The 13,236-nt window shown below is 45.7% G+C and overlaps 2 protein-coding genes across 2 annotated transcripts in view; one reads left to right on the top strand and one right to left on the bottom strand.

Moving 5' to 3' along the window:
• BLNK (B cell linker) overlaps positions 1–13,236 on the top strand; it is a 57,231-nt gene that overhangs the window by 29,914 nt on the left and 14,081 nt on the right. The window contains exons 4-8 of the mRNA XM_084903534.1: positions 229–269; positions 2,180–2,336; positions 2,711–2,871; positions 3,549–3,630; positions 5,233–5,304. Of these exons, the coding sequence (XP_084759660.1) occupies positions 229–269; positions 2,180–2,336; positions 2,711–2,871; positions 3,549–3,630; positions 5,233–5,304 (513 nt within the window). The remainder of the gene's footprint in view (positions 1–228; positions 270–2,179; positions 2,337–2,710; positions 2,872–3,548; positions 3,631–5,232; positions 5,305–13,236) is intronic.
• ZNF518A (zinc finger protein 518A) overlaps positions 8,516–13,236 on the bottom strand; it is a 60,394-nt gene continuing 55,673 nt past the window's right edge. Inside the window, exon 5 of the mRNA XM_084903508.1 lies at positions 8,516–12,312. Coding sequence (XP_084759634.1) covers positions 12,280–12,312 — 33 coding nt within the window. The 3' untranslated portion in view covers positions 8,516–12,279. The remainder of the gene's footprint in view (positions 12,313–13,236) is intronic.

The raw sequence follows: 13,236 nt of genomic DNA, 5'->3' as shown, positions 1-13,236 counted from the left end.
CTCTGCTCCCACGAGATGTCTCTTAATGCTGTGAGAACTGAATTTTAAAAAAAAAAAGGATTTGAAAGTGGCCAATATTAGATGACTGTAATAACCATTCAAGGTCAAGTAAAGGGGACCAGGAAGCCCCAGGGCAGGGAAGGCAGGTGCAGGTGCTGTGGACAGGGTGGAGCTGCAACTTAATATTTATTTACATTTCTGCACTCTGCCTCCTCCGTGTCATTTCAGAGAGCCCTGCTGACGAAGAGGAGCAGTGGTCAGACGACTTTGTAAGTATTGCTCATGGGACGAGGAGGGTACTGTCTCCACCAGGGCTTTTCTAAGGGTTTATTTCTGAATCACACACGGGTGGCCAGCCGCACATCACAGAGAGGAGGTGGCTGGGCCACCTGCGGACGAGGCAGCAATAACCTCAGACAGGCTGCTTTGAGCTGCACCTAAGCCCCACCACAGCCCTCTGTAGGCATTCTTACCCCTTTTCCTGCTAATAGTCAGAGTACTCACCAGCATGGCCAAAACAGATGGTAAACTGTTTACATGGGTCCATGTCAGTTAGCAAACACCGCCGTCCTGAATTCCCCAGTGCCCATCACTTCCTGGCCCCTGCCCAGAAGCTCAGACAAACCAACAACCGAAGAGTGAATGCTTAGCACATCAGGGGCATTGGGACATTCTTTAGGGCCATCGTTAAACATTTTGAATGTCAGCCCCGCCAATTTTACAGCTGAAGAAAGGAAGGCATGAAGAATTCAACTTGCAGTTCCAAAATTCTCCCTCTGACACTCAGATCTCAGACCCAGGCTCTGAGGTGCTTGCTGTGACCAAGCAGGCTAGCAGGGCATCGGAGGCCAGAGTGAGAGAGGGGGCCCTGGCCATGATGACACTGAGGGGGTGGCTGTAAACCTCTTCGAAGTGTCCTTACAACCTACAAAACACCAGCAGCCACTTTTCCCTTAGGCTGAGTCTTATAGGGACAAGACATCCTAAAATCTCTTCTTCCCAATAATTATTTCTCATATATCAAATTCATGCCTGTGAATTCAACCTGTGAACTTTAGATCTGGAACGGACCCAAGAGGGTCTCTACAGGACAACACACCATGTAAGGAAACTAAGGCTAAAGGAATGAAAATGACTTGCCCATTGTCGTTCAGTTACTCAGCGGCCAGAATGAGAACTGGGGGCTCCTGTCCAGAGCTCAGAATTGAGCCTGGGCTCAAGTTGTGTAAACCACCTGGAGTTGACTCCGAGTATAAGGAGCCAGAAGTTCCTCCCTTTTCGACTGCAGAGAAAAGATTTTTTTGTTTTTTTGTTTTGTTTTTTTAAGAGAGGACAAATGGCCTCTCTACATACGGGTCACTTGGGCATGGAGTTATTTCTCGGAGCCCAGCTGTCACTGATCCCTCAGAAGCACTGCAACTGCGCCCCCTGCTGGCTGCACGCACTGAGCCACATCTTATTGATAGTAAAGAAGCTGGTCCTCATGCTGAGGGAAACCAAGGAAATTTAGCTTGCTGGCTGGGTAAATAAAAAAGCACACAGTAGGGAATTAGGAAGCACAAAATAAAATCAGCCTGAAGATGAGGAAAATATGTCTCTCAAAGTCGAACAACCAGAATCAAGGCATCAACTGTAATAAGGACTGAGAAACATTCACTCACAATTATTTTGACCTTAATGGATGGAGTCCAGCCTTGTTGTAACGCCGCTAGGCTCTGTGAACCTGTCCCACCTCCCCCTCCCCGAGTGCACCCCTTCCAAGGCCTCATCACAGCCCAGGCACACAGCCTGCCCTCCGTGCCTACAGCATGCCAAGGCCCTGCCTGCCTCAGCGACTTCAGACTCGTGGTCCTGGGGCAGGAAAAAGAAGGCAAGAGAGGAGAAACAAAGAGCAGTCTTCCATTCTTCCTTCTCGTCCTCCAGGCTTGGTTTAAATGTCTCCCCAGGCAGGCCTTTCAGGTACCCCATCCAAGGCAGAATCTCGCCATCCTGTGGTTTAAATGTTCCACTGTTCTCTCCCTGCTCCTCCCTCCTCCCCCCATCTGAGCCAGCCTGTCCAGGCCTGGCTTCCTCATCCCCACACGGGGGGGGGGGGGGGGGGGCGCACTTGGCCCTCCAGGTCAGGTCTGTCCTGACAACCAGGCACAGCTGGCCCTGAGCACGGTGTCTGCACTTGCAGGACAGCGACTATGAAAACCCCGACGAGCACTCCGACTCCGAGATGTACGTGCTGCCCGCTGAGGAGCCTGGGGATGACAGTTATGAGCCACCGCCCGTCGAACAGGAGACGAGGACAGTCCACCCAGCCCTGCCCTTCACCAGGGGCGAGTACGTAGGTGAGGCGACCCCTGCGCCCCCCCCCCCCCCCTGTGTGTTCAGCGGGGAGGTGGGAACAGGTCAAGGTTGGCAGGGAACCTCCCATTCTCACCATCTCCAGGTGGGTCATCGGGTCTCTCAGGTAATGGAGCCCATGGGTCTCTCTCTCCCCTGGGAGCATGTTTTTGATCAGGACCTTCTACTTTTTATAATGTAAGTCAATGGGCACCTGAAGCTTTTTACCTGACATGTCATTTCACTCCTTTCAGGAATGCCCCGATTCATTTGTGGTTACTTAGGGGCTGGAGGTTCTGTACTTTGTAGAGCTCAGTGGTGTCCTCCCAAAGAATGACCCAGAGCCCCTGTCATTTCATGCTTTGTTGTTGCTTTCAAGACAACCGGTCAAGCCAGAGGCAGTCTCCACCCTTCAGCAAGACCCTTCCCAGTAAACCCAGCTGGCCTTCGGCTAAGGCGAGGCTGGCCTCCACCATGCCCACCTCGATGTCTCTGCAGAAACCTCAAGTCCCACCCAAACCCAAGGAACTTGAGGACGAGGTAAAGTAAATCCATCCTGATGGCTCCCCAGACCTCGTGGAAGGCAGGATGTGGTGTGGGATGGGAGGGAGGCATCAGGAGAGTCTGGATCCGGCATGTCTTCCTCCTTCCATTCCTGCTCTCTGGCCAGCACTAGCCACTTTGTGCCTTCACTGCCTCCCTCTAACTCTCAATGTTATGCTGAAAGGGTGTGGTTTTCTTTCTCTAAAAAAAGTGGCATATATCACCTACTCTAAGCATTTTTTAAAAATATATTTTTATTGATTTTAGAGAGGAAGGGAGAGGGAGAGAAAGATAGAAACATCAATGATGAGAAAGAATCATTGATTGGCTGCCTCTTGCACGCCCCTCACTGGGGATTGAGCCCGCAACCCGGGCATGTGCCCTTGACTGGAATCGAACCAGGGACCTTTCAGTCTACAGGCCAATGCTCTAATAAGCATAGCATTTCTTTTTGGGGTTTAAAATTAGATTACAGTGATGGTTTCACACTCTGCAACTATACTAAAAACCACTAAATTATGCACTTTATGTAGGGAAATTTAATGGTATATAAATTATATCTGTAAATATTTTTTTAATTTAATTTCTTTAAATAGATATTTTAATCACTTCTTTCCATACAATAACCTATGAATGGAAAGCATTCTTCTCATTCACTTGTGCATTCCTTCTAGGCTGATTATGTGGTCCCTGTAGAAGATGAAGATGAGAACTATATTCATCCCACAGAAAGCAGTTCACCCCCATCTGAAAAAGGCAAGTGTTTGTAGTTTTAAGCACCTGAACATTTCTACCAGTGGACAGGGGTATGTGAGACTATTTGGAAGCAAGCACTAAGGCAGGGGTCTTCAAACTACGGCCCGCGGGCCACATGCGGCCCGCAGAGGAGTCTGATCCTGCCCGCCAGGTTTTTTGGGCAGTGAGCGCAGCCGAGGTGTTACAGTAGGAATTAGTAGTTCATATAGTCCGGCCCTCCAGCTCTCTGAGGGACCGTGATCTGGCCCCCACTTTAAAAAGTTTGAGGACCCCTGCTGACTAAGGGGCTCAGAAGTGATGGTGCTCAGGCCTCTCCCATCTCTGTTCACAGCATTTCCCTGCTTTGACAGATTGGGTGAGCCATCTCTATATTTCATAGTCTTTCCCTTCTTCCTCTGTCCTTCTTAAATTATGAAAGCACCTAGGTGCCTATTATTAGCTGTCCTAACACTCACCAAGTCACAAACCACCATGCTGGCCTTACAAATATTGCACCAGGCACAATGTCTGCAGAGGCCTGAAAAATATGGAAGAGGAAAATATGCTCTGTATCCTGGATCTTTAAATGTAATGCTATTTCAGGAACATTTTGTTTGTAAATGCTTCACGGAATAACAAATGCAATTACAAACAAGTTATCTTGAAAAGCCAGTGCCGCACACCCTCTGGAACAGCACCTGTTTACTTTGGATACAGTCACTATGAAGAAGGTACTCCTGTGTGAGGGATCTCTTCAAGGAACATTACTCAGCTAATAAACTCTAGAGTAGCAGTGCTCAGTTTTCATGCCGCCATTATGTCACAACCCTCTCCTGCATTCCCTACACATCACCAACGGCTTGAAGACCCACCTGAATTCCTGGCCACCCGTCACCACGAAAATAAACACCTCTTACACATCTCCACCCAAACAAAGCCTGAGAATACAAAAGAAATGCTATGTGTTGCTGTGGCAGGGAGGGTGAGCTGTTAATTTGGCCCCTTCACTATTAGGTTCAATACACTTCTACTAATTAATTTTTTTTAAAAAACACACAAAGTATTCATCTCCTGCATCTGCAGTTTGGCAAAGGGGATTCCAAGCCACTATTCACTTTAACAAAATGCCTATCATAAAATATTTCATGCCGAAACAGGTTTGGCTCAGTGGATAGAGCGTTGGCCTGCGGACTGAAAGGTCCCAGGTTCAATTCCAGTCAAGGGCATGTACCTTGGTTGCAGGCACATCCCCAGTAGGGGGTGTGCAAGAGGCAGCTGATAAATGATTCTCTCTCGTCGATGTTTCTAACTCTCTATCCCTTTCTCTTTCTCTCAGTAAAAAAATCAATAAAATATATTTTAAAATATTTCATTATTCCTTTAATCATTAATATATTTATTCTGTGTGTGTGTGTGTGTGTGTGTGTGTGTGTGTGTTTTGTTTGTTTTTTGTTTTTTCCTGAGGAAGCTTTTTATTGGCTTATAGATTTAATGAGTATGTTTCCCATTCCCTCCAAACTCTCTGGTCTGACCCCTCATTTCCACAATGCATTTTCCCACAAGTGTGAATCCCCTTCAGTGGACTGTATCTATAATCATTATGTGCATGTTTGTGTGTTTAAGCTCCCATGGTGAATAGATCAACCAAGCCAAATAACTCCTTGAAGCCAGCTCCTCCTCCAGTGACAGCTTCAGGTAAAGTATGTGTGTGATGTGCTGTTTTTTTAAATCTTGGAATGATTACATTTGGGGGTGGTTGGTTTTTAATCTATTGCAAATAAGATCAACAACTGAGAGCAGATATTAAGAAATAATCACTGTATTTTAAAATTTCTTAATAAATGGTAGCAGAAGCCCTCATCCTCATGTACTGTCTGGTAGCACCCATGTTGAAGGGACCCGACCCCCCTCTGATGTACCTGGACCTCTACTAGACCGGATCTAGTTTTCATCCTACCTCAGTGATGAAACCAACTTCACTGGTTTCTCCTTCTGTCCCTGACTGAGGATGTCTGCCTCACTCAGTCCTCAGCCCTTGCTCTTCTTTCAGAATACGGTGGTGATTAAGGGCGTGGTTTTGAGCCAGACAGATCTGGGTTGGAATCCCAGTTACCAGATGTGCCACTTTGGGCCTGTCCTTCCTCGGCAAGCATCAGATTGTTTCATCTCTAAGTGGGGTTAGTGCACTGAGACAGGAGAATTCTGAAATTGTGAGTGTGAAACTTTCAATCCACATTTAGGTGCTCAGTATTCTTTTTTACATTAAGCATCTCCACGCAAATAAATCCTGCAAAATACAAAAGAAATGGTATGTGTTTTCCTTAGGATTCCTTAATTCTTCTGGTTTTATTTCTCTGGTCTATGATGATAACTCTGGTGTCCAACACTGACCTGCTTTCCCTTCTGAACGCCTTGACATTCTCACCACCTCCCACTGCATCCATCACCCTTTGGGCATCCCTACGGCTCTTGGCATGTTGTCCTCCAGCCTGCATGCCTGTGTTCTTTCCAAGGGCTGCTGGTTATTTTTCCTAAAATTTTTCTTCTATTTTAGTTGTCACCACCCTAGTCCAGGCTTCCTTTACTTGATCACCTCACACCTTCTGCCTGTGTGTTCCACTAGCCTCACCCTTTGCCTCCATATGTTGCCAGTTTTATTCCATTACAAAGTTAGTTTTTACCATGTCACCATTACCCAAACCATCAACTCCCAGAGGTTCTCATAGGGTTTGGCAACCCCCAAACTGAAGCCCAAGAAGCTGAGTGGTACGTACACACCTACCCTCTTACAGCACAGAGAGGCTCAGGAGCCTCTTTTCTGGTCCCCCCTCCTCCTCCCTCTCCCCTTTATCATCTCTCCCAGTCTTTCTCTCCCCCGCCCCCCTCCTCCTCTCCAGAGCTAAAGGCTGAACACAAGAGATTGGCAGATGAAGCTCTGCTTCCTGGGCCATGATCCTTGAGAAAATATGAAAGAAGAGTATATATTTTTTTTTTTACCTTTTTCTACATTCATTTCTTGTGCAATTGTTCAACCTCTTCACAAGTTCTTGTCTTATTTATCCTCTCCCTCGGAAGCCACGGGCTCTTTACATTTGGGGAGTAACAGTCAGGGCCATCTTGTCCAGCTCATTGAACTCCTGGGAACAAAGGTCAATATCAACCTAATCGGTGATGACTGCTTTGATCCCAGCTGAAATGGAGACTCCTGACTCATAACTGAGGAGAAGGGCTGCTATGACTGGAGCAGATCTTTTATTGAAATAGATAAATGAAGGCCTACACCCTCCTTTAGAAGAACAGTTCAATCATCTCTGGTGTTTGCATCTTAAAGTGCTCTTACCAAACAAGGACTTTTTCTTACTAAAACACACCCAATACTCCAATCATTCTGTATGCCATGGCTTCCTTTACTTGATCACCTCACACCTTCATGGGTCTTACCTTTTGGTCTTTGTGTTCTCACTTTTATGACATCAAATTCTACCCATCCTTCAAGGCCCAGCCTGATGTCTCCCCCTGCAGGAAGCCTCCTATGGTTTCTGTGGCCCTGAGAGAGCTTTCCTTTACCCTCTCATCCCACTTACACTTGCCCCATACCTGTCCTCTAATTACTATGTGTCTTTGTCTAATCTCCCTAACTACATTGAAAGCTCCTTAAAGACATTGACTGCAATGTCACTTGCTCAGGAAGCCTGTCTTGACCCCATTTTGGGCTAGAGCCCCCTTGGTGTGCACTCCTATAGTCTCTCCCCCGCCCCCCCCTTTATCTCCTGATCCCTCCTGAGTTCTCTATCTCTCCTATAAGAACATCAGTGTCATGTCTCGCTCACAGCTGTGTTTCCAGGGCCAAGACACAACTGGCTCAGAGTCGGTGCTGAATTGTGGGTGGGCCCGCTGGTTGTGAGAGGGGCTGAGTCCCCAACACTGGCTACAGTATTTAAAGAATCATGTGGCGCCATCATGAGGGCATTAGCCCATTGGACTTATTCATTGATTTTCTATTAATCTAGTATAGGCACATTTTAATAGTAGAGGCATCAGATGAAGAAACTAAACCTGAACAAGGAAATAACGTCTGATTATATGATTTTTGGATACAGACAGGAGAAAGTACAGGAGAAGGAGGAAGCAAGATCATTTGAATGATTAGACTACATGCTTGTGTCTTGGAAAAGCCTACCCTCTGTTATCCTTTCAAAGCTTCCGACAGTGCCCTGATAGACATCATGAAAGGGCTAAGCTTGGTGTTTCTGTCCAAGTACCACACCATGTTGCTGCCTCTGGTTAATGTTGCTTCGGGCTCTCGGATGGCTGTGTAGGTGCTTGCTGGGGGTTACACAGTGAACTGGGTGCAGCGGCAGGCTCTCCCTCCCCTTTGTGTTCCAGACTGAGAAGCTCTGAGCAGCACTGAGCACAGACTCCAAAGCCAGAGGCTCAGGTCCCGGCTCTGACCCTTGCAAGACACCAGACTTGGAACAAGATGAGGAACCTCGCTGTTTCTCAGTGTCCTCCTCTGGAAAATGGAGGAGAGTGCCACTTGCACCTCAGGGTGCTGTGAGGATGAGATGGGAAAAGACCTATGAGTCACATTCCTAAAACCATAGTTCTTTGTTACTTATCACTGCTATTTTTCAGAACCCCTATCAGGGGTCCTCAAACTTTTTAAAGTGGGGGCCAGATCACGGTCCCTCAGAGAGCTGGAGGGCCGGACTATATGAACTACTAATCCCTACTGTAACACCTTGGCTGCGCTCACTGCCCAAAAAACCTGGCGGACAGGATCAGACTCCCCTGGGGGCTGCATGTGGCCCGCGGGCCGTAGTTTGAAGACCCCTGCTAGTTTAACCTGCCTAAATTCATGAACAGTCTTAGCAGAGCATCTTGTACATATCTCAGGAAACTATTGTGTGTCTTCCTTTTCATATAAAGTTCTCCTCTAAATCAGGGTTGCTCAGCCTCAGTAGTATGGGCATTTGGGGCTGGATAATTCTTTGCTCTGGGGGCTGTCTGTACATTGTGGGATATTAGTAGCAACCCTGGCCTATGCCCACTAGGTGCCAGTAGCTCCCCTTCCCCAGACCTGACAAGCAAAGAAGCTTCAGTTGTTGCCAAGTGTCCGTGGGGGAAAGAGGGGTGGGCAAAATCACTCCCAGTTAAGAACCACTGCTCTAACCAATTGAAAGGCCCACACCCGTGGTGACTTATCTCTAAATGAGCATTTAGAAGAAGGTGCTGCAACCTCTAGCTGATTTGTAACTTTTGTCAGAAGAGGGTAAACAGGGCTTGTATTTCTGAACTTCCTCTCTAAGTAAATAGCATTAAAAAGCAGTCCATGCTCTTATTTCCTGAAACAAAGGAGCTTTGGAATTTACAATTCCCTGCTAATATGTAAGCTAAATGCTACCTATTGGCCAAATTGTTCTGAAGTTGTTCAATTAAATCTCTTTATTTTGCAAGAGGCCATGCAGTGCCTGAGAGTAAGGGTGGCTCCAGCCGGTGTTCAAGCCCCTGATGATAATGTGGTTTCTGTAACAGCTGAAAGGCAGTTCAATCCCGAGGGCTCAGAATGCCAACATTGGAATCATTAAGAATTAGGGAAACTCAGATGGTATTATAGAATTGTACCCCTGAAACATGTATAATTTTATTAACCAATGTCACCCCAATACATTCAATTTTTAAAAATCTAAAAAAAGAGAAGAATTATGAAACATCATATGTAAAATTAAAAAGCAAATGATGCATAAACATATGTGTATAAGGAAAAACTAAGGGTACATTACTTTCTTAGCTGAGAAGCTGGTAAGTACCAGCTTGTACAAAGCCTGCAATGCTATATCATTATTAACATAATATTTTCCTCAATACAATGAAAACAAAACTTATTTTTCATTTTTATCATTATGCTTTTGGACATGTCTCCTTCTATCACATTCCCAAACTCTCCCTCTGAGTATTACAACCGAGAACTTGGTTCTTAACATATTTTATAGCTTCATCTACAGGAAATGCCCAGAAAAGACAAATCTATAGCAACAAAAAGCACACTGGTGGTTGCCCGGGGCTGGGGGCGGGAACAGCATTGGCCATGAATGGGCATAAGGGATCTTTTAGCGTTGTGGTGGGCATGGCAACTTTCTAAAACTGGATTGCAGTTATGGTTACAAAACTCTGTAAATGCAATGATTTACAAAAATCATTGAACTGTATATGAAAATTAAGTGAAAAATTACAAGTCATAAAGAAACTCGGTAAATACAATTATTGATGTTTTTATGTTACCATCTTGTTATCCACCACCACAGTACCTTAGCAACACTTGGCAACATTTGAAGACTTCTTTGGTTGTCAGGACTGGAGGAGGGGAGCTACTGGCCATGAGGAGGGTACTAGGTTATCCTATCCAGTCATGGCCCTGGGTCTGACTTTAGGCCCAGTACCGCAGAAAGGGTCACTGGCCCATTAAATAGAAGAGTCATGCTCCATCTGCCATGAGCATCCACAAAAGCAGACCTCTGTTTCTTTTTATTAATTATTTTTATTTTTAAACAGACCTCTGTCTCACTAATCTTTCCCCAATGGAGGGAGAAGCAGCAAGTGAACCCTCACATCAAACCATGTCCCAGAATTATGTCTCAGGCATGTTGAGGCCTGGCTGGAAAGGAAAGTGCCGCCCGGGCTTTAAACTCAGATGGCCTTGATGTTCAACCCCAGCCCTGCCTTGTGGCCTGAGACTCGGTTCGCTCCAATGGACAGTAAGTGAGGCTCAGAGGAGGCACATTTAAAGTACCTGGTACAGTGCTCAGGTACAAGATGGTAACACAACAACAGCAATAATTGTATTTACCGGGTTTCTTTATGACTTGTAATTTTTCACCTAATTTTCATATAGTTCAATGATTTTTGTAAATCATTGCATTTACAGAGTTTTGTCACCATAACTGCAATCCAGTTTTAAAGTTGCCATGCCCACCTCAACGCTAAAAGATCTCTTATGCCCATTCATGGCCAATGCTATTCACACACACACACACACACACACACACACACACACACATACACACACACACACACAACACATACACCCGGACAACCACCAGTGTGCTTTCTGTTGCTATAGATTTGTCTTTTCTGGGCATTTCCTGTAGATGGAGCTATAAAATATGTAGTCTTTTCCATCTGGCTCTTTTTACTTAACGTAATGTTTTAAACCTCAAATACTTTTTTTAATCCCTTTCCAACAATATTACTTTATATTTGGCTAATTCTTTACATGTTTAAAGTTGTCCTATTATTCTCCTAGCTTGTTTTGCTCAGTGGTTAGCACATCAACCTGTGGACTGAAGGGTCCTGGATTCGATTCTGGTCGAGGGCACATGTCCAGGATTATGGGCTGGACCTTAGTCAGGCAGGCAGCCGATTAATGATTCTTATTATTGATGTTTCTCTCTCTCCCCCACTCTCCCTCCTCTCTCTATAAAAAATCAATAAAAAATATATTTTTAAAAAGTTGTCCTATTATCTTACCACAGTAACTCTGAGTTAGGTAAGGTAGGTGGTGGTGTCCCCGTTTCACAGAGGGGAAACTGAGACCGTGGTTTGTAAGAGGTCACCCAGCCAGTTTTCTGGCAAGAAATAACTAGAACTTTGTGTTCTTGATTAGAGACCAGAGGTCTCCACTAATCTGTCCTCCCCGCCACCAGAGGAGAACGGGCCTGCCTTCCCGTCCGATCGCAGAGGCTGTGTGTGAGGAGGGAAGGGGAAGGAAGACGTTGGCAGGCTGTCTGGAGATATGAAGAAAGGGAAGCTGCGTAGAAAAGCCCGGCAGCAGATGTGACAGTGATAATGAACCCGGCCACACGAGCCCTGGTATTTAAGGAGAACCCCTGGGAGGAAATTCTGACTTAGACCTTCTTTGCACTTCCTTATTTTTCAGGCAAGGTTTTTGTTCCTCTTCCCTGAAATCTTCATTAAAATCTGAGTATCCAAGTGTATTTTTATTGATTGGCTGATTTTGAAAGAGAGAGAGAGAGAGAGAGAGAGAGAGAGAGAGAGAGAGAGAGAGAGAGTGTGTTTATTTGTTGTTTCACTTATCTGCATTCATTGGTTGATTCTTGTATGTGCCCTGACCTGGGATTGAACCCAAAACCTTGGTGTATTGGGACCCTGCTCCAACCAACTGAGCTACTCAGCCATGGCCTAGCCAAATGTATTTTAAGGTGTCAATCTCAGCTATGAAGAATTTGAAGAACACTATCAATTTGATACAGTAGCTAAGGAAACATAGTGAGACTCACACTACATACTGGATTGATATTTCAGTTTATTGTCTCATGCAGTGTTACAAATTCCAGATGTAGTCTCTTTTTCAAAAATGGTTTTGAAAATCGCATCTAGGTTAGGGGACATGTAAGTAGGAATTTCCCAGGAGGGGGCATTCCTTTATGGGGAGTCGGGGAAGGCAACTCATGAAATCACCACCACCCACTCTGTGCCGCTAAGCATTTGTGGAATGGGCCCTGTGTAAGAATCGTGCGTAGAAGAAGGCAGTGGAAGGCCCAGTTGGCTGTTGCAGAGAGGTCACGGAGATGCGGATGGCAGCATGGGGAATATGGTCCATCATATTCTGTATGGGGCCAGGTGGTGGTTGGGGCAGCAGAGGGACTACTCTTAGTCTGTGACTATCTGGTCACTGCTGTTCATCTGAAACCAAAACAGAATAATATGGAATGTAAACTATAATTGAGGGGGGAAAAGAATTGTGGGTAGAGAAAGAGCAGGTGGATTCTGAGGGAAAGCCTAAAGGTCTCTCTGGTCACATGCATGAGAATAAACATAACAATCTCTATTTTTAATGCTTTGTGAGGCCTTTTCTTTTCTGTGTTTAGAACAGGTGGTCCTACCAGAGGAGGTGGCATGAGGTACACATTTTCTCCTGTTGGAAATTCTGAGAGGGCAGCGGACCAGCTTTACTTCTTCCCTTTTCCCCAGCCCCTAACATAGAGCCTCCGCATGCTTCCTGCACACCAGGAAGTTCTTGGTAACTGATGATCACTTCAGTGTTTACTTATGTGCGCTTTATCTCGCAACCCAAAATAACATAGACTGAGAGCAGGTCTAACCTACATTTAAGTCTAATAGGAATTGTGTACTTATAAATGTATGTTCCTAATAAAATATTTTTCCAGTTCAATTTAATTCAATAAATAGGCTTTGTCTCACTGAGCAATAATGTGCAGGCAGGCGAGCATGGGCCTAAGAGGAGGCCTGGGATATGCTGAGGGGAGCTGGCTTAGCTTCTGTCTGTCCTCTCTGCCTCCAGGCCTGCTCTCTGTCCCGGTGGTGAAGTGCTGCCTGTCTCATCTTCTTCCCTCGTGGTGATTGTCTGCCTTCTAACCTCAGGATTGGGCAGGGGAAATTGGGGTGCAGTGGACAAGGCCCTTTGGGTCCCTTCTGTACCCTCAGAAATTAGATCAGGACAGCAGCTTAACTTGTCTCGATTTGTCTGTTTGTGCAATGAGCAAAAGCCCTGGGAAGTCAGATGAAAGTGAAGTTAGGTGTAGGGGTCGGTGTTTGTGTGATTATGAATATCCACAGGTGTGTACCAGGAGTGACAGGTCTGTGCCT

Source organism: Pipistrellus hanaki, assembly GCF_964339955.1.
Source record: "Pipistrellus hanaki genome assembly, chromosome: 14".
NCBI lineage: Eukaryota > Metazoa > Chordata > Mammalia > Chiroptera > Vespertilionidae > Pipistrellus > Pipistrellus hanaki.
This window is presented reverse-complemented; position numbering and strand designations above follow the sequence as displayed.